The 22,462-nt window shown below is 35.7% G+C and overlaps 1 protein-coding gene across 4 annotated transcripts in view; it reads left to right on the top strand.

Annotated features, from left to right (window-relative positions):
• Positions 1-1,522: 1,522 nt before the first annotated feature.
• CGL1 (alpha-1,3-mannosyl-glycoprotein beta-1,2-N-acetylglucosaminyltransferase) overlaps positions 1,523-22,462 on the top strand; it is a 39,890-nt gene continuing 18,950 nt past the window's right edge. The window contains exons 1-4 of one of the 4 annotated variants that reach the window (XM_086440795.1): positions 1,525-1,831; positions 6,959-7,009; positions 11,190-11,277; positions 13,115-13,177. In XM_086440795.1, the coding sequence (XP_086296921.1) occupies positions 1,763-1,831; positions 6,959-7,009; positions 11,190-11,277; positions 13,115-13,177 (271 nt within the window). In that variant the 5' untranslated portion in view covers positions 1,525-1,762. Of the gene's footprint in view, positions 1,832-6,958; positions 7,010-11,189; positions 11,278-13,114; positions 13,178-22,462 lie in introns of all 4 variants that reach the window. The other 3 variants (XM_086440796.1, XM_086440797.1, XM_086440798.1) reach the window with 3 other exon arrangements.

Below are 22,462 nucleotides of genomic sequence, written 5' to 3'. Positions count from 1 at the left end.
TATATAAGAGAATGAGAGCAACACGAGGTAAAATTCGGAGGTAATTTTGTTGATATAGTATGCAAATTACACGGTGTAACACATTACAAAAACAAATAGATGTGTTACAAGCAATTGATGATTTATGACACGCGGGACTCCACGTAGCTTGGCACGAGGACTTGAAGTTAATGTGGGTGTAAGTCGGAGATTGGGACACTAGACACTCTTCTTACAAAGAGTACCTAAGTCTTTCCTAGGTTTCCAGAAGAAAACATCAAAAGTAGAGGCCGATCATACTCCTTTATTACTAAAATGTCATTAAGCTAACACATATGCCCTGACATGGGATTGATATGACTTCATATGTGAGCCTTAAATAGAATTATATGGGTACTCCTAGGTAACTCCGGGGCGAGCTACATCTAACTCTAAATGTCAAAACACCTTGGTATTTTCTCTGTAATTTTAATTTTATAGTTAGGTTTTATTTCAGCAACTTCTGTAATTTCTTAAAGAGATAGTGTATCTTTGTTATCATGATTACAATTGTTGTTTCTTTTACTTTCTCTTGTATTCTTACCATGACCATATGCTAGACTCCCTCCATTATTGAAAAGAGGAAGCCTAAGAGCAAATTTTAATTCTGTATTATTTCTTTATCATTTTATGTTCTTTATAATGTTTATAATATTCACTTCAAGGTTTTTTCCAATTCTAATGAATTAAAGTTTTAATTGAATCTCTACATTTTATATGTTTAACTTAGATATTTTATACTTAGATAAAATATATATTAGGTAGTACGGACTTCACATGAAACTATAGCTTGGTGGGTGGTTTAATCACAAAATTATTATAAAATATTTGAGATTAAAGGAATAAAAGATAAAAAAATAAAATAAAATAGATTAAATGAGTAAAAGATAAATATATAGTAAAGTTAAGGGAAATGAAGAATAAATGAAATAAAGTAGGTCTTAACAAACTATAGTTTGATGGATTATTAAAAAGATAAGATTAACTGGGTAAGAGATGCAAAATAATAAAGTGGATTAAATAGATAAAAAAAAAATATAATAAAGTTAGAGGTCATCATCCTCTTTCGAGTTAAGGGTGTAAAAATAGGTAAAAATAGAATTGAAAGGGTATAATTAAAAAATTGAGATTAAATGGATAATATAAATAGAATTTTTTGATGAGATCATGATTTCGCTTGCTGGTGTTGATCCCCGAAATTTTCAAGGTGATGATTTATTAGAGAAGAGGATGTTTTTGTAGATGGAGGAGAATTAATGGAGAGATGGGTTAATTCATGAGCTGACCTTAAAATTTTCCATTTCAAAATTTTTATTTTTATTTACTTATACGTTGGAGTCACCGTGTTTGACACTTTGCGAAGCAACTTCTAAGACCAGATTGACCCATAAAAATAAAGTTCGTCGTCTGGCGAGTTTAGGGTAGAGTCAACTCGAAACTCAGTTGTGTTTCTAACTTTGACAATTGTGTATATGAGAACTTCTTGACAGTGGACGTTGACTCCACGGGCGTACGTTAGTATTTTTGATAGGTAATCGCCTTAAGTGTGTTAATTATGCTTGAAAGACAAGTACACCAAAGTGATCTGTGAATGAAATTAATTCTCACAAATTTTCGAAGAGCTTTGCAACTGGTTTCGACGCTTTAATTGATGATACAAGAAATCAAAATACATAGAAAATAGGAAATTTGTATTTTATTCAACTATTAGATAGGGGTCGTAACATTTGATCGATCAAAAAACATGGCGAGAAATGTCTGCGATTTCCGAATCCTTCTCTTTGCTGCAGCAGCCGCCTTCATCTACATCCAGGTATTTTTTTTTTTTTTTTTCCAATTTAAAACTTCTTGTTTAGATTCTTTTCTGTTCTGTTCTTCGATTACTAGTAATGGAACCCTAATTCTGTTCTAATTTCTCGTTCGTTTACTGCCTTATTTGATTCGTATCTTTGTTAATTAGTCGAGAGTTTCATTAATTTCCGAATTTTTTTTTATCGGATCTAATTTTTTTCAATGCTTGACGGAATGTTAAATTTCTACTATGTTGCAGTGATTCTTATTAGGTTATTTTCTTTATTCTAGTTCCCAATTTCCTACCAATTTAGCATTGTAAAATTTAGCACTTATGCTTAAAATTCCCAAATTTTCGTTGGATATTTGACAAATTTCTGTTGGAAGAGTTGCTGGTTGGTTGTGCAAATTCCCTATTCAGAGAATTCTGATAGTTCTTCAAAGGGAATTCATCTCCTTTGGCCAAAGGATTGTTGCATTCTAATAGGTTTCAGTGATTCTTGTTTAGAGATATTTAAAAAAAATAAATAAATATACCTTAATCAGTTTAAGAGTACCATTCACGTCTCATTTAAGATTTTGCATGACATGAGTGTTCCAATTAGTGTGAAAATATAAATGGTGATAGAGCTTTTTTCTAAAGAAATTCTTTCCCTTGGATGAGATCTCAATTCAATTAACGTCAAGGCTTAGCTATGTATCTAAAGTTATAAAAGTGACAAGCAGTCCAATGTTTGGCTATTGAACACGTACTGGTCGATGAGAGAATTGTGTGGGGTTTATGTAGGTATCTTCAAAGACCTCATAGGACATGTAGAAGTTGCATGAATTAGAGGCTATAGATCGAGGCTCTAGACTAGGATTGCAACATGACTTCAAAACAATCATCTTTGCTACATGTTTGCAGCTGGTAGTTAGTAATGTAAATGTAAATAATATTGTTATAAAATATTATAATTTTGTCATTATCAAGGCCAAGTAGGGTTCCATCTAATACCATGCTTACTCACCCATAAGAAAGAAGAAAAAAATGGCATTTATATGCATTTGTTTGGTGAGGTTTGGATCCTAACGATATTTGGGGGTTTCCATCAAAAAGAGGCCCATTAAAAGTGAATTTCAGTTGACATGAGCACCTCATGTTCCAATAATCAGTAATTGGGTTAAGGAAAAGTGACGAATCAAAGACCCTTTGGATCTTTACATCTCCAATTTGATTGCAAGATCATTATGTTTTTGAATCCTGTTTTTAGTATTAAATTTTCAAGATTTTGGTCAAGATATTGGAAGTTTACACTTCGTTTGGATAGAGCTTCTTGATGACTTCTGCTCATGCGGGGAGCTAGCAAACGTTTGGATAGATTTTTGCTTTTGCGGGGAGATGTTTTTTGCTTTTTGTTGAGAAGCTCCAAGGACCTGCTCTTTCGCGGAGAGGTTTTTTGCTCTTGCGGGGAGTAGTTGAGCTTTTGCTCTTGCGCAGAGAGGTGTATCCACACAGGCCCTTAGTGTTTGAATTATTTAGAAATTGGTCTAAAATTTGAAGTTTCTTGATAGCAAAATGAAATGCAAAACTTTTGAAATTTTAGTGGTTGTTAAACCTTGATTTCATTTAAGTCTCATAACCATAACTTGATGTTCAATGTGATGGATGAAATTATTTCTTGGAGGTATTGAGGATGTTGTGATCTTTAGCTTAGTTTTAAAAGCTTTCCACTTATAGAAATTTCCACTCTATAATATCTCTCTTTCTCATTGTCATTTCTTTGAATAATTCAACAAAAAATCTTTTATCGCTAGCCTCCGCAGTTGAGTCCTTTCTCGCATTTTATACAAAAAATCTTTTGTATGTTGAGGTTGCTTGCCTGCATGGTCTCTCAGTCATATGTGCATCGTGGGAAGTCCTTTTTGATCTTCTAGATGTTGCAACTTGCAAGTTCATTTATTGACAACATTGCATTTTTGTTTTAAAAAAACATATTTCCAATTTGTAATGATACTAGAGTTTACCCGTCCCTAGGCACGATCATCCTTTTTGTTGTTAAGGTGGTAAAATAAGAAAGACAATAAAGTTGTAGGGGTATTATTGAAAAATGGGTAGAAGGGTAAAGACAATAAAGTTGGAGGGGTAGTATTGGAAAATGAGGAGAAGAGGAAAAAAAATAAAGTTGGAGGGGTATTATTGGAAAGGGATTAGAAGAGAAAAAATAATAAAGTTGAAGGGTATTCTTGGAAAGGGAAGAGAGAAAAGGGAATAAAGTCGAAATTTTCCCTTGAGAATCGTGCGAGATTGAATTTGAACCGCTCTTTATGGGGGATAAACATCGGGGGAAGACAACCATTGTGTTTTATTATATAGATTGGCTGTAGGATTGGAGTCCTAATGGAATATGATTGTTTTTCCCTTCAAGATGTAGCAATTCTGGTGGCTTTTTTGTTTTTTGATTGGGTTCTTCTTTATTTTGTGTGATTTAATTGACTAAAACCTGGCAACCTGTAGATACAGGTGAATAAAATCCTTTCATTTTTTGTTGGTCTTGCTTTTGTGTGTGGGTTTGGGGCTGCTGGAGGTGGGAAGCACTTGTGATCATTCGATTAATGTTGGCGATCTTGAATAATAGTTGTAGTGGCACAAGACAAAGAAGAAGAACTAGAGTTGGCATTTTTTTCTTTAGTAGATTCTTGAGCCCAATTTCAACTCCTCAAGTCCTCTGGCTTCTTCGAACGACTAGAGTTGAGGATTCACACTTTGGAGTAGATTGAATCTATATGTTAAATAGTGGGACTCATGGTGATAGTAGAAAGTAAGAACTTTTTCTTAGATTTTAGATGGCTGAAGAGCAACAGTGTCAAGCATTTCTGATGGGATACAAACAAATGATTTCTGTGGTGATTGGTTGATTGAGGATGGTATATGGCTGTTATAGATCTTTCACCAAGTGGTGACATACATCAATGAGAAGCTGTTCTATAAGAGAAATCCTCTTCCAATGGCATTACCAAAATAATGGAGATGAAATTCAACAAGTCTTGGCCCTTTCGATCCTTAGCATTCTTCACATCTTACTATAAACAACGTGTCATTCATCCAAAGGGGAGAATGAGTGGGGTTGGAATGAGTTGGCAAGGGCCTTGTGGAAGAAATATACAATGGCAAACCAAAATCTAAATCATGGTTGCTAAGATAACTGTCAAACAACTCAATCTTTGCAAAATAATGGTTTGGTAGGAAGATTTGAGGTGAAAGTGCAGACAAATTTCTGCTTGGTGATAATCAACATTTGTTGTAACGTCGAGAATGTTTGGAATGGTCGAAGGGCAATGATGGTGGTTTTTTGTGGATAATGGCAGTGAAGCTATTTGGGATGATGTTCTAGAAGCCATTATTTTGGTGGTCGAAATCAACAAAGATTGGAGTTTAAGGGCTATTGACAAGTAAAGAAGATAATTCTTAACTAACATAGAGAAAAAAACTCAAATTTTCTATAAGATGGGATTTACTTTTGATGTTCCAAACTCCAAAGGGCTTAGACCCGTAGTTCAGTTGATTCACATGTTGCATTGCAACTTGTAGTCACGTTCAGGTCCAATTTACCCGTACGAGAAAATTTTAGTTGGTCCAAATTGGATCCGATTTTTAAATTGGTGGCAGTTACTAATGTGGTACCAAAATCTTTTCGCCCATGTGGGTGTATCATTATATGACTTACAATACCATTTATGTAACATGAGTATCTTCGTATTGGATGGAGGATCTGATGGGAAGGATGGTGGAGGTTGATAAGGTCCCGGAGGAGCTTGACAAGGTGGTGAATCATGGAATATCCTAAGGGTGATTAGAGTTTTGTATAGGGGTGAAAACTTGTGTATTTTTTTGATAAGCATAAAAATTAATAAAAGAGGTGGAGGCGAGAAGACCTACCTACAAGAAAAGCAACAAAAAAAATGAAAATAGACCGTGAGTCACAAATCTGTATAGGGTTCTAGCTTCGAGATGAAGCTTGAAATGATGGAATTGACGTGGATAGTAGCCATGCTGGCTATGGATGTGGCATTGTACCAAAACCTTCCTAGGGAAAACTATTTGCTGATGTGAACTTTAAAACATGGGGTAAGGAACCTCATAAATAACAAAATCTTGAGAAGGACGTGGAGGCAGGGGTGTTGATGGGCATAGTAACAAAAAACGCGTCTTGCATCTTTGACGATTAAAAAATGCGACTTTTTCATTTATGACACCCCCCCCCCCCCTTTTTTTTCATAGGACAAAAAAATAATAATTAAACAATTTCTTGTTTTTTCAAAGTGGGATTTGATATATAATAGAATTTGTTGACCAATAAATGTAAAAATATGGGATTTGATGATAATAACTTGATTTTATGATATTCATTAGATATATATATTTTTCATAACTTTTAATATATATATTTTTATCTTTTATTTTTATTGTTTTTCCTTGTTTTTTTTTCTAGTTTTTCCTCGTTTTCAACAATTTTTCTGAAGTTTTCCCTTGCCGTTTTAAACCCGTACTCCAACTTTGTCACTATGTTGATGGGGATGGTGTAGCGGGAGGCTATAGGGTGAGAGGGCCAATTGAAGATCTTTTAGCTGTCCCATGAGTATTTGTGATACTAGTTCTAAGGGTTCTCCATACTTAGTGGAGTAATAAATGCCATTACGACCAGCTTGGTGCTTTGATCACAAGGAGAACACTTGTTTTTCTAAAGGGAAGTTTAAACCATACTTTTTTTTTATTAGTATAATTTTATTCCAAAGAAAAGGGAAGAATGTACAAAGGTAGTCGTGGTGACCAACTTGCAGATGAAGAGAAGAAAAACAAAAACTAGGAGGAGCACAAGGAATCCAACCTAAACACAAAATCTTCAAAAAAAAATAAAAATGCCCTTAAACTCAAAGAACAATTTGCACAAAAAAATAGCAACCCCATTATGCTAATTATGATTTCTTGATAAGAGGACCTTTTTCCTTGGAGAAATCTCCTATTTCTCTCCAACGAACATAGTTTTATCGATGCATTGATCTTCATTGAAGCTACTAAAAAATATATTTGAACTAGCGATGTAAAAGTCTTAGATTCTTTCTTAGTTTCAATTTGAACTTACTTTTATCTTCTATTTCTTTCTTTTAGATGCGCCTTTTTGCGACACAATCAGAGTATGCTGATCGCCTTGCAGCTGCAGTAAGTTCGTTCTATTTCAGTCATGTGATTCTGCATCAGAAGTAATTTTTCTTGTTTTATAATCAACAAATAGTATTTTCTCATCGTACTTTTGTTTCAACCGCCCGATCAAATCCAAATGTGTTGTTTATGTCAGCTAAGCATTACTACAAAGTTTCATTTTGTCATTATGTTTTAGTTTCTTACATATATTCTAATTAGAGTATTGATGTTGGGATACTGGGCCTTCTCCCTTGTTTTTTTTTTGATCGGTGGGCCTTCAACCGTGTACCTACTAGAGAAATGAAAATGTTGTGAAGATCAGTTTGTCATATTTCATCTTTGCTCGTTTACACTTTGGATTCTTGCTTACTTTGTGCTCATCATTCAATGTTGTTATGGTTGATTTGTATGGGACATATGATATGAATATTCCGAATAAGCATTTGGGTATGTTTTTTGTAAAAAATGAAGCTCAACAAAAAATAAAAGAACTTTGACCTTTTAAAGTAAATACAAGTAATGCGGAAAGCAATTCAAGTCAACTGTCAAGGGTTTCGACGAAAGATTTGTAATTATTTAGGTTTTCACTTAATTGGGTCTAGATTTAATATTTGAAAATATTTTAGATTAATTATTTTTTTTAGTTTTAAGTTGTTTTAAAGCCTTAATTTTAATTTTTGGGGCTTATTTTAATGTTTTATTGACTCATGTCTTAGTATAATATTTAGGGGTAGTTTAGTAACTTTAGTTTGTCTTTTATTTAAGTTTATTAGGGTTGGAAAATTAGGAGAGAGAAAGTTACGAGAATTGGGTTATTTATTTAGTATTTTAATTTAATTAGAATTCTTGAATTTATTTTCTTTATATATAGATTGTATTAGAGTTTCTTTTAAGGAAGAATGAAGAACAAAAGTAGAGTTTGAGATTTGATCTTCCCATCAATGGGTGTGGTGTGAGGCTATTTTGGAGTGAGTCCAAGATAACATTCTTTTTTTTCTTTTAATCTTTTTTCCCCTTGATTATTGAATTCTTGAACTTTGATTCTTAAATCTTGATTTCTTGAAAATCCTTGTCCTCAACTCGTAATACTTTTTCCATTTTTTTAACCATTAATAATTACCTTATAAACCTCAACTTTTAATTCTTTCCTTATCCTACAAACCTTGACCTTTAACTCTTTTATCGACTCTACAATAATTGCAAAAAAAAAAAAAAAAAAAAAAAAAAATCATTTTACTTTTTTTATCCTATCCTAGCCCAAATCTTTAACCCAATCCCCAACCAGATTTTCCTAATCCTCTTATTTTCATCTTCTTCCCTTATTGTCTTGTATCACTAAGCCTTTTCTTATCCTATTAATATTTTTTAAGAAGACCATTGAAGCATTTTCCCTCTTTGATAAGTTGATTAATTAGTGTAGTGAGGAATATAATGTACCATAAGATGGTTAACCGCTTTGTAGAAAAATTTGATATCAATGAAGTTTAGCTCAAGTTTATTGCCATATATTTTTGATCGGTAAAGATAATTTTATTAAGAGAAGGAAAAACAAGGGGAGTCGAGAGGACCAACCCAAAAAAAAGAGAAGGAAACAAGAAAAGAAACAAATAACTACGAAAACAAACAAAAGACTCTCACGACAACAAACAAACCCTGTCCCATCTCACCATAAAATCTTCAAAGAAAATCCCCTTAAACTCCTTATAAAGTTTACTCAAAGAAAACAAGAGTTCCAAAATAGCAAGAACTAATCCTTCCATCATAGTCTCGTTCCCCTCAAAGATGCATTGATTGCGATGTTTTCAAATTTTCCAACAAATTGCAAAAGGAACGAAGAACCATGAATCTGTTTAGAAGATGAGAAAGCTCCTCTCCACGACAGCCACGACTCTAAAGCCGACTTGACTGATCTGGGAAAGCAACCCACGATACCAAACAAAGATAATAAATGCGACCAAATGTGATGAGCTACACGACAATGAATGAGTAAGTGGTTCATCGTTTCCGCCTGAAATCTGCACATACAACACTGATTCGACAAAATAAAGCCCCTTCTAATCAACTGGTCCATAGTAGCGAATCTCCTCAAAGCCGCCATCTAAAGAAACGTTGAAATCTTTGGAGGAATCTTACCACCCTAGACAAAAGAGTGAGGAAAAGACATTATTTTAGGAGCAATACAGTCATACAAAGACTTCACTGTAAATTTCCCATCCTTAGTCCCTCCCCACACTCTCCGATCTTCTGAGGAGCGCTCTATGCTACTGCTCTCCTCCCAAGATTATCCATTTCCCAATCATTAAAAGATCTTCTAAACCCAAAATCCGAATAAGCCATCCCATTAGCAAAACTTCTGAAACTCGAGATGATTTGATGCTTTTTCTACGACAAAGCATAAAGGAACCATTCCCACACCACCAAACCTCCCAAAATCTCACTTTGCTCGCCTTTCCCACCTTGCATTTCACTTTTTTCTTGAGATACAAAATTCTTTTAAAGATACTTTTCCACACTTCACACCCTGAAGCCCTTTTTACTGGATCACTCTCCCACCCGTTATCACTAGCCAGACCACTAATCACTTCCCACACCTCTTCTACCTTGAACGGTTTCTCTAGCCATCTTCGATGATCCAGGGAGATACTGTCAAAATGAAGGGAGTCTAAAGTAGGCCTCACCACGTGCTCCTCCGAATAAAGGCTCTTGGGTTGGTAACAATTGAACTCTCTTTTTTCTTTTTCTTGGGTAGGTAAAGAGATTTCATCAAAAGAGAGCAAGAAAATGCATAGAAGGAGGTCAAGATGATCATCCAGAAGACAGAAAATAACTACAGATTTATAAAACAGAAAAAACAAAGGAAAAAAAAACTCCCGTGCACCAAGCACCACTATTATTATTGACTACAAACAAAATCCCACATAAAAAAAACGTCTTCAAAAAACGGACTCTTGCCTGAAGTTTTCATAGTTCTTACACCAATAAAACAACAAGCTCATAATATCAATGATAACACTAGAAATCTCTTTCCTTCCCCTCGAAAACCCGTTTGTTCCTCTCCTTCCAATTTCCCCAAAAAATTGCAAACAAAATGAAGGTCCATAGGATTTTCTAACACAAGCTGAAAGGATGAGAAATTGAATTTTGAAATAGGAAAAAAGTTGAATTAGGAAAGGCCACTCAATTTGAAATAATTATTGAAATTGGATCAAATGGCTTTTGCGAAGGAACAAGGAATAAGAATGTGATCAACAGATTTGTCAGAAGCTTTGCAGAGGTATAAATTTACAATGTGGATACCTCAAGAGCTAAGATGATCCATAGTTAGAATCTTTTCATTGTTGTGATCTCCATATGAAAAAAGCCACCTTTGAATGGACTTTCAATTCTCATATGTTGGAGGCAAGGAATGAAGTACCACATGGAGATGGAAAAGATTGGTAGAAGGAATTAACCGAAAAGTTCCCTTGAAATTTTCATATAGACTTTGAACATCCTCATTTGAAGGAATGATGGGAATCTCAACGATACAACTAATAAGGCTAGCCAGGCACTCAACGTTCCATTCTTTAAAGTTCCTCCTAAATCTAAATTTCCAAGATAGAGCATCCTCAGTCCCAATGTATTAAATTTTGGTTTTCGTTTTGGTTTCTGTTTCTATTTTAGCCAGCTTGGAAATTCGAATATTTAGTAGAAACATTTTGTTCAGTGTGGGAATAATAGAAATTTCATGGAAATGATTTAAGTGTTGTGGATTTGTTGGCAATATTGAGGAAGGTTTTATTGAAACTGTGGGAAATGAAAATACTAACATGAAACATACCCATAGGCCATCAATCTACTGTAAAACCATATAGATTGTGGAAATGAAGATCAATAGTATTTTGTTTTGCGTTGGCAGTGGTGTCCAAGAGTTCGACAACCAAAAGCAGCGATATTTTACATAAAGATGAGAATATTAATGTCATATTAATCCTTCCTTCAATAGCTTTCATATAATAAAAAAATTACTTTAGAGGATCATAACTGGAGCGGTTTTCTTGAGCTAACACCATACCTGTATTTCCAGTTTTTTCTCCCTTAAAATTTGACAATGCTTGTATTGTTCATAGAATGCTTAGGTAACTGTTATGATGTACCGTTTATTAATTTTTTATTATTCCTTATATACTGTTGCTTGGGGTCCATTGAATGTTAACAGGTGGAGTCTGAGAACCATTGTACAAGTCAAATGCAGTTATTGATTGACCAAATAAGCACGCAACAAGGACGAGTTGTGGCCCTTGAAGGTGTGACCTGCAGCCTTACATTTTAATATGATCATTAATAGGCCTGTCATTTTCATTAATTTTAGACTGAAAATCTCAATTTGAGATAATGTTTTGGTTAGGAGAAAAATCGAGGTTGTCTTAACCAAAATTTCCGAGATGATTTGAACAACTCTAGAACCAATTTTTCAGGGTCAATATTTTGTTTTGGTCTTAGCTGACACTGGAAAGTTCCACTAAAATATTTCGAAATGGACCTAAATTTTGAACCATGGATTTAGACAATAATGTGCATTTGTGCTTCCGCAGAGTTTTCATTCATTGATTGGGTTGTTTGAGTTAAATGCGAGAGCTCATTAGTTCACTTTTATCAAAAGAGTTGTGGCATATATGCTTGGAGCATATTTGCAGATGCGAATTCTATGGCTTACATCTAGGTGAACTGAGGCATTTCTTTGCCATCTTTTGCTATCTGAAGTCTTTCTTCCCCAGGGCTGTTTGAATTTAATCTCTTTCATCCAACCAAGAAAGAAAGGAAGATTTGTTGTACAAGTTTGGTAGTAAATTTCAGGTTATGTGGAATTAAACTAGTATGGAGGAAAAAACATACCATAGCAACATGAAGCAGAACTAAAGTTCTTCCTATTTGCTTTTTCAGTTGAGTTGGGATGATCCTTAGAGTCAAACAGTGATACCTGAGTACATTGTCCCTTGTTTACACTGATATCCAAAAGATCTTGCTATGCATGCTCTTATCATGTGGGTGATTATAGTAATTTGCTTCAATCCATCTGTCTGTTTATGCCGAATTTATATCCCTTTGTTGTAATCACCTCTTATTTTAGTTAGTAAAGACAAGACAAAAAAGTGAGCCCTTTTCCTATTTGAACACATAATCCTCAAATTTCAAGCCAAATAGTCTGATCATAGGCAATATTTGTATTTCAGCCTGTTCATCTATTCCTAAAACATGTGGCAGCTCCTCATTTTTCCGAATGACCCAACAAGTGGCAAAATGAAGCCATCTTCAAGGAATGGGATCATGCAAATTGAAGGACTCCAGCAATAAGCCTTGGTAAAGCTCCAAACCACTCTTTGGGATGATGGAAGAGCACTTGCTACACTTCAATAATTAACTAACAAAGAAAAACAAGTTAGTGATCTAAGAAAATCACTTCTTGACTTATAACACAGTAGTGAGACCAGTTATGCTTTATGGAGCTGAAAATAGGGGGGTTGAGAAGCATTACATTAATAAATTGAGCATAGCAGAGATGAGATGTTGATATGGATGACTGGAAAGACTGGGAGAGTTAAAATTAGAAACGAACACATTCGGGAAAATGTAGTAGCTCCATTAGGTGATAACTAATTGAAAGTCATCTGAGATGGTTTGGGCAAACTCAACGAATTACTACCCCAGCCAGAAGAAATATTCAGGTTGAAGATCCTAAAAGAGCGAGAGGAAGACTAAAAAATAATGATGATGGAGATAGTGGAAGCAGATAGAAACTCACTTTTAATGACCAAAGACTTGGCTTTGGATAGAATGGAAGGGAAGGATTCGTTTAACTGATCCCAAATCTTTGGGATAAGGCTTTATTTGTTCGCGAAAGGATTCACCAGAAAGTGTGTTTCTTTTTTTAAGTTCAAAATAATGACAGTTGTATTACTAAAGTTAATAATTATTTTTGTGCAGTAAAATTTCTTCATATTCTAGTTGCAGCGATGTATGATAATGGATACTATTGTGCTTGGTCGTAGAAACATATAGATGATGTTTTTCTCCTTCCTAGCTAAGAAAATAATTTTTGAAATGCTCTAGTCTTCTTTTGCTAATAATGTGCTACAATTTCAGAAGATAAAAAACGTCAAGACCAGGAATGTGGACAATTGAGGGCGCTTGTTCAAGATCTTGAAAGTATTTCCTTACCCATATTTCCAAATTACTACCATTTTAGTAGTTCTTTCTCTTTCTGTTTATTTTCACTCACATGGTCATAGTTCTCTGTTCCTACTATCTATTGGAGTTTCTTATCTTTTCCTTTTTCAGGAGTTCCCTTCCTCATCAAAATTTTCTTAAGTTGAATTAATAATTTGTTGCAGACATTTATTTTAAGGAAACCATGAACTACTTGCACAATATTTAAGCATGCTTTCTCAGTTTTTGCATTGTGGATCTCATTCATGTTCAGGAATTAATGACTTAGAAGAAATTTACAGTCAACCGAATCCTTTCAGGAACACATGTGGAATTAAACTCAAGTTATCCCTACCTTTTCTGAGAATAGCATGAGATTCCTACCGTCGTAAAATATATGACCATCACCTGGTATGTCCCTCTTATGCCACACATCATCTCTTGACTATTCTCTTCTGACTTTTTCTTGCCTTGTCAGCATAGCCTCTCAGGTTTTGTTGTGATTGATTGTTCAAATGGTCTGATGAGCAAGTTTGATTTTTGACCCTCCCCAGCTACACCATCAATGTTCTTCTGTGGGAACTGCTGTTTGATCCTTCATTTTCTTACCCTGAATAGAAACATTTTTTATTCCAAAGGTGTTCATTATGTGAGGATTTAGGAACAATGAGCATATGGTTTTAATCAAAATTCTACTATGGCCAATATCTCCTTTGGTCGATCTTCGATCAGCAAAAAATGAAAACTACCACACCTTTCCAATAACCGGAGACATATGGAGACACGTTACTATAATCCTAATCCACTTATTGGGTGTGAGTACCCTTTGTAATTTTAGTCTGCCCTTAGTGAACATTGTCTTTGAATCAGCTCCTTCTTGCCAATGTTCTGCACTTCTTCACAATCCATCATTTTTATCTCTGGTGTGGGGTGAATACGGGAGTATCCGTCTTTTGTGAACTTTAACCAGACCAGAATGCCATGCTTCTGATGTAGGACAGTGAGGGAGGAAGATGAAAATAAGGGGGTTAGGAAAAACTGGTTTGGGATTATGGGGGTTGGGGAATTTGGGGGAAAAAGGGTTTCCAAAATCCCTATTGGCCATTGAGATGTAAAATGTAAAGTTTTGTAAATTACTATATTTTGATTTGGGCTGGATGAGGGTTTAAAAGAAAGGGGAAAGGATTAAGGTTTGTAGGTTTCAAGAATCAAGAATCAAGAAAAAAAACAGGATTAAAAGAAAGAAAAAAAAAAGAATGTTATCTTGGACTAACTCCAAAATGGCCTCACACCACACCCATTGTTGGGAAGATTAAAACTCAAACTCCATTTTTATTCATTATTCTTCGTTTAAAAAAATCCCCTAGTACAATTTATGTATAAGGAAAATAAATCAAAGAATCCTAGTCAAACTAAAATACCAAATAAAAATCTTAATTTCGTAACTTCCTCTCTCTTAATTTTCCAACCCTAATAGACATAATAAAAGACAAACTAAAGTTAATAAACTGCATCTAAATATTATACTGAGACTATGGGCTAATAAAACATTAAAATAAACCCAAAAAAATAAAATTAAAGTCCTAAAATAAATCCCGAACGATAAAACGATAAATCTAAACCCAGTTAAGTGAAAATCTAAATAATTACAAATTTTTCGTTGGAACCCTTGACCGTTGATTTGATTTGTGTTTCACATTATTTTTCTCTGGTTGGAGAAAACTCGTCTTCGAGTTTTAGAATGCTTGTGAATGATCATGACAATTTGTGGTTCAGCCCTTTTCACAAAGATTTGTCCTCATGTCTTGATGTTGTGTTGAATCATTAACTTCAAATGTGACCATCTATCTTGGCAAAGGTTTCATTGTACCCGTCTGAGATGATTATGCCTCTAGTAGCGGTTTGAGGTAGTGATGGAACAATTGCATTATGAACAAAAACTGTAGATGTCTCCAAAAGATTTTTCTTAGGCTTTTTTGACGTATTTTCCACTTCATGATCTTGTTCATATGTTGATTTTAGAGTTGTAGATACACTATCTTCTGAAGCGGATATCTGATCTGTCTTTTCTTCAACCTGTTCTTGGACCGATGATACAATAAGAGTTGATTTTTGTGGGTATGGCTCGAGTAGATATTGTCTGCCTGAAGTAATACGTAGATGATTCCATTTCGCATTAAATGTAGCTTGTACATGTAGCATCCAATCTCGACCCAACACATATGACATTCTTTTAAAGGAGCCACCTTGCACTCAACACCATGGATAAAATTTCCCCAACTGAATTGAACGACGAAACCTTCATCACAATATCCATAATAGATCTGGTCTTCAACATTCTAACATTCTGTAAGATCTTCGTAGAAAGACTAATGGAAATCAAGTTTTCCTCGTACTCATCACTGCAATATTGTGTATAAAATGACTTTCCGGAAGGTAAAACAAATCTAGTTTTGACTTCTAATACCATCTCTATCTATTCCAGGTTTAGCTCTGATACCAAATCTGATGCAGGATGGTGATGGAAGAAGATGAAAATAAGGGGGTTAGGAAAAATTGGTTTGAGATTATAGGGGTTGGGGATTTGGGCGAAAAAAGATTTCCAAAATCCCAATTGACTATTTAGATGTAAAATGCAAAGTTTTGTAACTTACTATATTTTGGTTGGGGTTAGATAAGGGTTAAAGGAAAGGGGAAAAGATTAAGGTTTTAAGAATCTAGAATCTAGAATCAAGAATCAAGAATTAATAATCAAGAAAAAAATTAAGATTAAAAGAAAACAAAGAATGCTATCTTGGACTCACTCTAAAATGGCCTCACACCACACCCATTGTTGGGAAGATCTAAATTGATGCAAGATCGTGAATGTTGCCCTAGGATGATAAATCTAAGATTAGAATGAATTAACATAAGCAATGCAAATATAAGTCATTAGCTCATACATTCATGGATATGCAAGAGAATCCAAGCGATAATCAAAATAGTCCTAAGGTTCGTCACAATCCCACAATAATAGTTAATTCAAGTATTAACAATATGTTTCAATGGAAGACAAGTCTTCCTCTAGCCTAGACTTTCAGTTAGATGTTTAAAATAGATTTCTAGGCTCAATTTTAATTAAAAAATAGTCAAATAAGTGGTGCTGATTTGTGAGGGCAGCAAGTTAACAAGGTTTGAAGAAATTGTAGCTAAAAAAAACAGAAGCTAATGGGTTGTAAGAAATGATGCGGTTCGAGTAGGGAAGGGTTAAGTCGGGTTTTTATGGATGTTAGGGTTAGGTTTCAATGGATGAAAGAAATTCGATGGGGTTTTGGTTTATAAAATGGATTGGCTAGGGTTTATGTATGTTTTAGAGGTTCAAAACAGAAATTTAATAGAGAAGGTGAGAAAAAAAAATATTAAGACAATAACAAATACGTACCTCGATAGAGAAAATGAATGTTACCTTGGACTCATTCCAAAATGGCCTTACACCACATCATTAATGAGAATATCAAAGCTTTAATATCAATTTTATTCATCATTTTTCTTCATTTTAAGAAAAAATCCTAATAGAATCTATATAAAGAAAATAAATTTAAGAATTCTAGTCAAACTAAAATACCAAATAAATAACCTAATTTTTGTAACTTTTTCTCTCCTAAATTTTCAACCCTAATAAACTTAAATAAAAGACAAATTAAAATTACTAAATTGCCCCTAAATATTATACTAAGAATAGGTCATGCTAGATTTGATTCTCGTCACAATCACCATGGGCTAATCCAGCGGCGCGGTCTTGCAGGCGGTGGAGAGGATGAATGAGATATAGGTAGAGTTGAAGATGTTTCTATTAAGGTCGTGTTGGATTAAAAACAAAAAAGGTTTGGAAATCAAAGTGGTGGGAAGAAGAGGGGAGTCCAAGTTAGTGTTGTTGCCCATAGAAGGCCTTTGGCTGAGTAAGTTCTTAGTTTTAGTTGGAGAGTCATCAAAGGCTGTGTGGGCTAAACATGTGTTAGATGGAATAACACTCGTGGCTTCAAAAAATCAGAACAATAGAGGCAAGATTGTCAAGCTCCAGTTGTTTAGAGAGAAGTTCAGGACCCAGTTATTAGTTATTCCAGAAGGAGTGGACATAAAAGGATGGTGGGATTTGGGCCTAGGGCTTAAGTTACGTTTAAAACTAGAGGAGAAGATGCCTAAGGAGAAGTTGTTTGAGTTGGGGGCTGTAGTAAACTATATCCCTCGAGTTGTTTCTCTCTGGAGAAAGGAATCCCCCCAAAATATTTTTGCTATTTCTAAAGAGGTTCAAGGTAAGAAGCCAAGGATTGCTTTGGGGTTTGGAAATGGTCTGTGGTCTGCAGAGCAAAGAGTTTCATTGCTGATTGGGGTTTGTTAAAAGCTGTTTTAAGTCAAAGGTTAAGGAATAGTATGTCAGGAGAGCCTTTAAAACCGAAGTCCTTCGAGTGGGGTGACACTAGCAGGCTATTTCTGGCTGAGAACAAGGAAGTTGCAGATGCATGATTCATCTGAAAATGGTGGAGGTCGAAGGTGGAGAGGTGAGACTTCGCCAATGGTACGCTAAATCGAATAAGTTGGAGGACAAGTGGAAAGTTGAAGGTACCTGGGTCAAAATTTTGGGGCTGCCATCCTTAGGCTTTCAATTACATTGGGGATCAGTTGGGTGGTCAGTTGGAGGTAGACCCAAGGACATAAAAAATGGAAGATTTCTTTTACACTTGCCTCAAGGTACGTAAAAGTCCTTGGACTTTACCAGGAAGTCTTAAGGGTTTTCGATGGGGGTTGCAGACACGACGTTGGCATAATTGCCGTTGTCGAGGATCCTAGGTCTTCTGGAGACGTAAAGGTTGTGGACATTAAAGGTAAAAGTAAGGCAGACGAAGAAGAAGTGGTTAAGGAGTTCCCACTAACGAAAGGAACTTTGGATTGCTCATCCAGTTCTTCGACCTCTCTGTTGAAAGATGTTGGGAAGGTGGAAGCCATGCAAGTTGTCGGAGGAGATGTTGGATTCCGACAATTGCATGGAGTTGGTTTTCAGACGCAAGAAATTTCGATTTTGCTAGGGAGAGTTGTAGAATCAATCCCTATGAGTGATTCAAATTTCAAATTTAGAGAGAAATAGGTGGCAAGATCTCCCGCAAGTAGTGCGATAGCTGGCAACAGATCGGTGAGGGGTTGGGTTGATGGAGGAGACATGGGTGATCTAAAGTGTAGGGGTAGAAAATGTGTAGGACACTACCTGTCTCGGGTGGTGGAAAAAAGGAATAGGTTTGTAGGTTCCTATAAGCCATGTGTTAAATTTTTTTGGAAAGTTAAAATCAAAAGAAGGGACAGGTGTAGGGAGGGAGAGTATGTGTGTTGGAAGTGTTTCAAGAGTTGAGTGTTCTTTGGATAGTGAAGAGGACCTGGAGTTGGAGTCTTCAAGCTCAATTGTTAAGGCCCATGGGCCAAAAACTTTTGTTGGACCTGACTTAGCTTCAGATGGTTTAGTAAAGGTTGCTGCTGAGACCCAAGCTTTGGGGCATCAGTCGTTAGAGCCCAATAGTGAGCAGTGGGATTGGGTTTTAAAGAGGGCCCAACCCTTTGAGTTTCAGTTTGGGGGCCCAAATCTTTTTGTTCTTATTTCCTACCCTTCTTTTGTGAACACTTTCTCATTTTCTGCTTCAAGGGCTCTGAAGTTCTCCGAATTAGCAGCTTTTAGTTCATTTTCAGAAACTTCGAGTCATTTGAGAAGTGGCAAGCTTCACATTACGAATCTAGTGTTAAGTCCTTAAGGACTCTTCCTCCCAGTCTTTTTGGGGAATGGTCTATTTACAGTAAGATCTTCCCTGGCTCTTTTATGAGTTGTCAGTGGGGGACAATGTGTGCATTTGGGTCCAAATCCAGAGGCTGAACTAAGCGCAACTCTCTCCCATGGTGTTTGACTTGAGATGGGTGGGGATCCTTTTTTTACAGCGTGTAGTAGATCATAGGAGGTACCAATTGAGCTGGAGGGGTACCACTAGAATTCTAAAAATGCTTTACTGGTGGGAAATTCTGTAGGGCTATTACCAATTAGTTCATTAGTAGAAGTTGAAGTTTTGAGGGAAGTTGCGAAATTGAGAGACCAAGAGGTAATAGTATAGTAAAACTAGAGAAAGTTAGACAGAGAAGTAAGGAAGACTTGGAGTTTTCGAAAGACTGTTTAGTGTGCAATCCATCTCTGAGTTCTTCCTTAGACGAGGAAGAGTGTTCGCTGGAGATGGGGGTTCACCTAGAGACTATTAGTAGAAAGAAATTACAAATTTTAAAGGAGGTAGAGTCGGAGAAGCCGCTTTACCCTAAAAAGGGGTTGGGATGAAGAAAAGTAGTTAATAATGTCGTTTAAAATTTTATCTTGGATTGTTAGGGGCCTGAATGATAAGAGGAAAAGGGTAGTTCTTAAATCTTTACTTGGCATCGTTAAACCCCAGATTATTTCGATCCAAGAATCAAAGTTGGAGGTGGTAGATGATGAGTTGGTCAGAGAGTTGTGGGGCTGCAGGGAGATTGGGTGGCGTTATGCGTCAACGATTGGGTTTGTAGGGGGAGTCATCATGTTGTGGGATAAGAGTAGAGTGGTTGTTGAGGATTCGTTGTTGGGTGCTTTTTCGGTTTCTATTCTTTGTAGGGTGGTGGATAGTGATTTCCATTGGGTTTTTTTCGGGATTTATGGCCCGAGCCAGGATTGGAAAAGAACTCAGTTTTGGGAGGAGTTAAATGCCGTTAATGCTTTTTGGGACAAACCTTGGTGCATCGGGGGGTGGGGTGGGGTGGGGGGGACTTTAACATTATTCGATTTTCTTTTGAAAAGCTTGGGGTCGAGGGTTACTTCTACGATGAGAAGGTTTGGGGAGTTCGTGCATTCTAACGAGTTGGTGGTTTTGCCGTTGATTGGAAGACAATTCACTTGGTCGAATAATTAGGAGCTCCCAATTATAAACAAACTTGACAGGTTTTTTGTTTCGTCTTCTTGGGAGGTTCACTTTTTAGGGGTAAGTCAAGAGACTGTCCCCAATCGGATGCAGGATGGTGATGGAAGGAGATGAAAATAAAGGGGTTAGGAAAAATTAGTTTGAGTTTATAGGGGTTGGGGATTTGGGTAAAAAAGGGTTTCCAAAATCCCAATTGGCTATTAAGATGTAAAATGCAAAGTATTGTAACTTACTATATTTTGGTTGGGGTTAGATAAGGGTTAAAGGAAAGGGGAAAAGATTAAGGTTTTAAGAATCAAGAATTAAGAACCAAGAAAAAAAAAACAATATTAAAAGAAAAAAAAGAATGTTATCTTGGACTCACTCTAAAATGGTTTCACACCACACCCATTGTTGGGAAGATCTAAACTCAACCTCTATTTTTATATAAAGATATATTCTGTAAGCCAGGTCCCACACAAATCTTTTCCAACATTTTGAATGAGTAAATTTAGCTTTACTAACTTAGTAAGATTTCAAAACAAGTAATTTGGTTCGGTTTGTGTTTGGTCGGATTTGGTTTTAATAAATAAATAAAATTCATATATGATTTTGAATGGTAGAATCCAGTTGGATTCGGATTCGGATTCGGATTTGGATACGGTTCTTTATTAAAAAAATGGATATGGATATACACATATTTGAGCCAAATCCGACCAATTTTAAGCCCTAGTAGGTAGGCCTCTCAGTCTCCTTTTGGTTTTCTTTTTGGTAAGCTAGGGTTGAAAGGACCCCCCTTTATTATTAGAAACTAATGAAAATAATTACAAGAGAGATCATCGATAATAATTCTCAACAACTCTTGAGGGATAGAGGAGCTATCCTTAATGATCAAAAAAGATTTTTCACAGGTCCCTAGTCAAGCAAGAAAATCAGTGGTTCTATTTGTTTCTCTCTAATAGAATTCGTAGGAGTATGATCGGAACGAGGAAGCTAGAAGTTGGATTTCTTTGATCTGCTCCATGTATCTGCATGATGGCTCAAGCTCGCTGATTATGCAATTCACTGAGTACAAAGAATCCGAGCTAATCAAAATATGCAGAAGGGATTTCAAAGCTACAAATCTCATAGCTTCTAAAATTGCTGTTAGCTCTATCTTTATGATGTTTGATTCGTTACTACCAGCGAAACCTACAAACAAGAAAGAGCCCGAATGGTTTCTCCCAATGAAACCCATAATGCCCCTAATAGAGGAGAGAAATCCGTCCATGTTACTTTTACCACATTTTCATTCGAGCATAGCCAAAACATGCTTTTGATGTGTGCAAGTTTTAGAGAAAAGCTGCAGCCCCAACTTTGCAAGAATGAAGAACTCAACCCAGTGACATCATTTTAAATCTCACAACCATCGAAAACCAGCCTAGCATTTTCATTTATATTTTCAAGAACTTTTTTGCCAGGCTATTCATCAGTTTCCTTGAAAATGCGTCGATTACGTTCTTTCCAAACGTGATAAACCAAAGAGCAAAAACTTAGACACATGTAGAAAATCACTCTATTAGGAAAACAAATGCCCTTTATGACAGGATCTTTTCGGCCATAGAACTTGTGCCCACTCTACTGACACCAAATTTTCTTAGAATAGATCTCCACAGCTAGCTACTATGGGACATTCAAAGAAAATGTGATTATTATCTTTAGAGGCTAGGCGGCATAAAGCACATCTCGAGGCTAAATACAATTCCGTTTTATGGAGATTTTCTATTGAAAAAGGTGACTTGAACTCAAGACCTCTTCCTTTTTTGAAGGAGGCCTTGGCCAATTTTTGATGGGTGCATTTGGACCCACGACCTCAAGGTTGCCTTGCAATGTGTCAAACCAACCAAGCTATGAGTTTAAGCCTCTCGGCGTCTTTTTCTTCTTTAAATAAATTTCTTGATTGATCAAAGAAACCCCCTAACAAATAACCAACTCCATAAGGAATGCCATATTGAACTACAAATTCTCCTTTTAAACAAGATCCCTAGTAAAAGGAAAATTCTAAAATATATACCCTTAAATCATTTATGGATTTACTCTAGTAAAAGACGATCCCTACAATCTGATAATGACTTCTCGGATGCAATAATCATTCCCAAGAAATAACGACATAGTTATTCCTCTCCTTCCAGATTCCTCAACACACAACAAAAATAATCGAATTCCAAAAAATCCTTTCTTTGGATCTAAAAGCCAATGCATGCCGGTTGAATCAAATCCAAGAAATGATGGGTAAATCCAATAAAATTAGAAAATAAGTAAGAAATGTACCCATTTGGATTGAGCAAAAGGACCATGGAGGAGGAGTTGACTC

This window comes from Akebia trifoliata, chromosome 4 (genome assembly GCF_017979445.1).
Source record: "Akebia trifoliata isolate Shusen 1 chromosome 4, ASM1797944v1, whole genome shotgun sequence".
In the NCBI taxonomy this organism is placed as follows: domain Eukaryota; kingdom Viridiplantae; phylum Streptophyta; class Magnoliopsida; order Ranunculales; family Lardizabalaceae; genus Akebia; species Akebia trifoliata.
The sequence above is the reverse complement of the archived record's forward strand: the minus strand, read 5'-3'. Positions and strand labels throughout refer to the sequence as shown.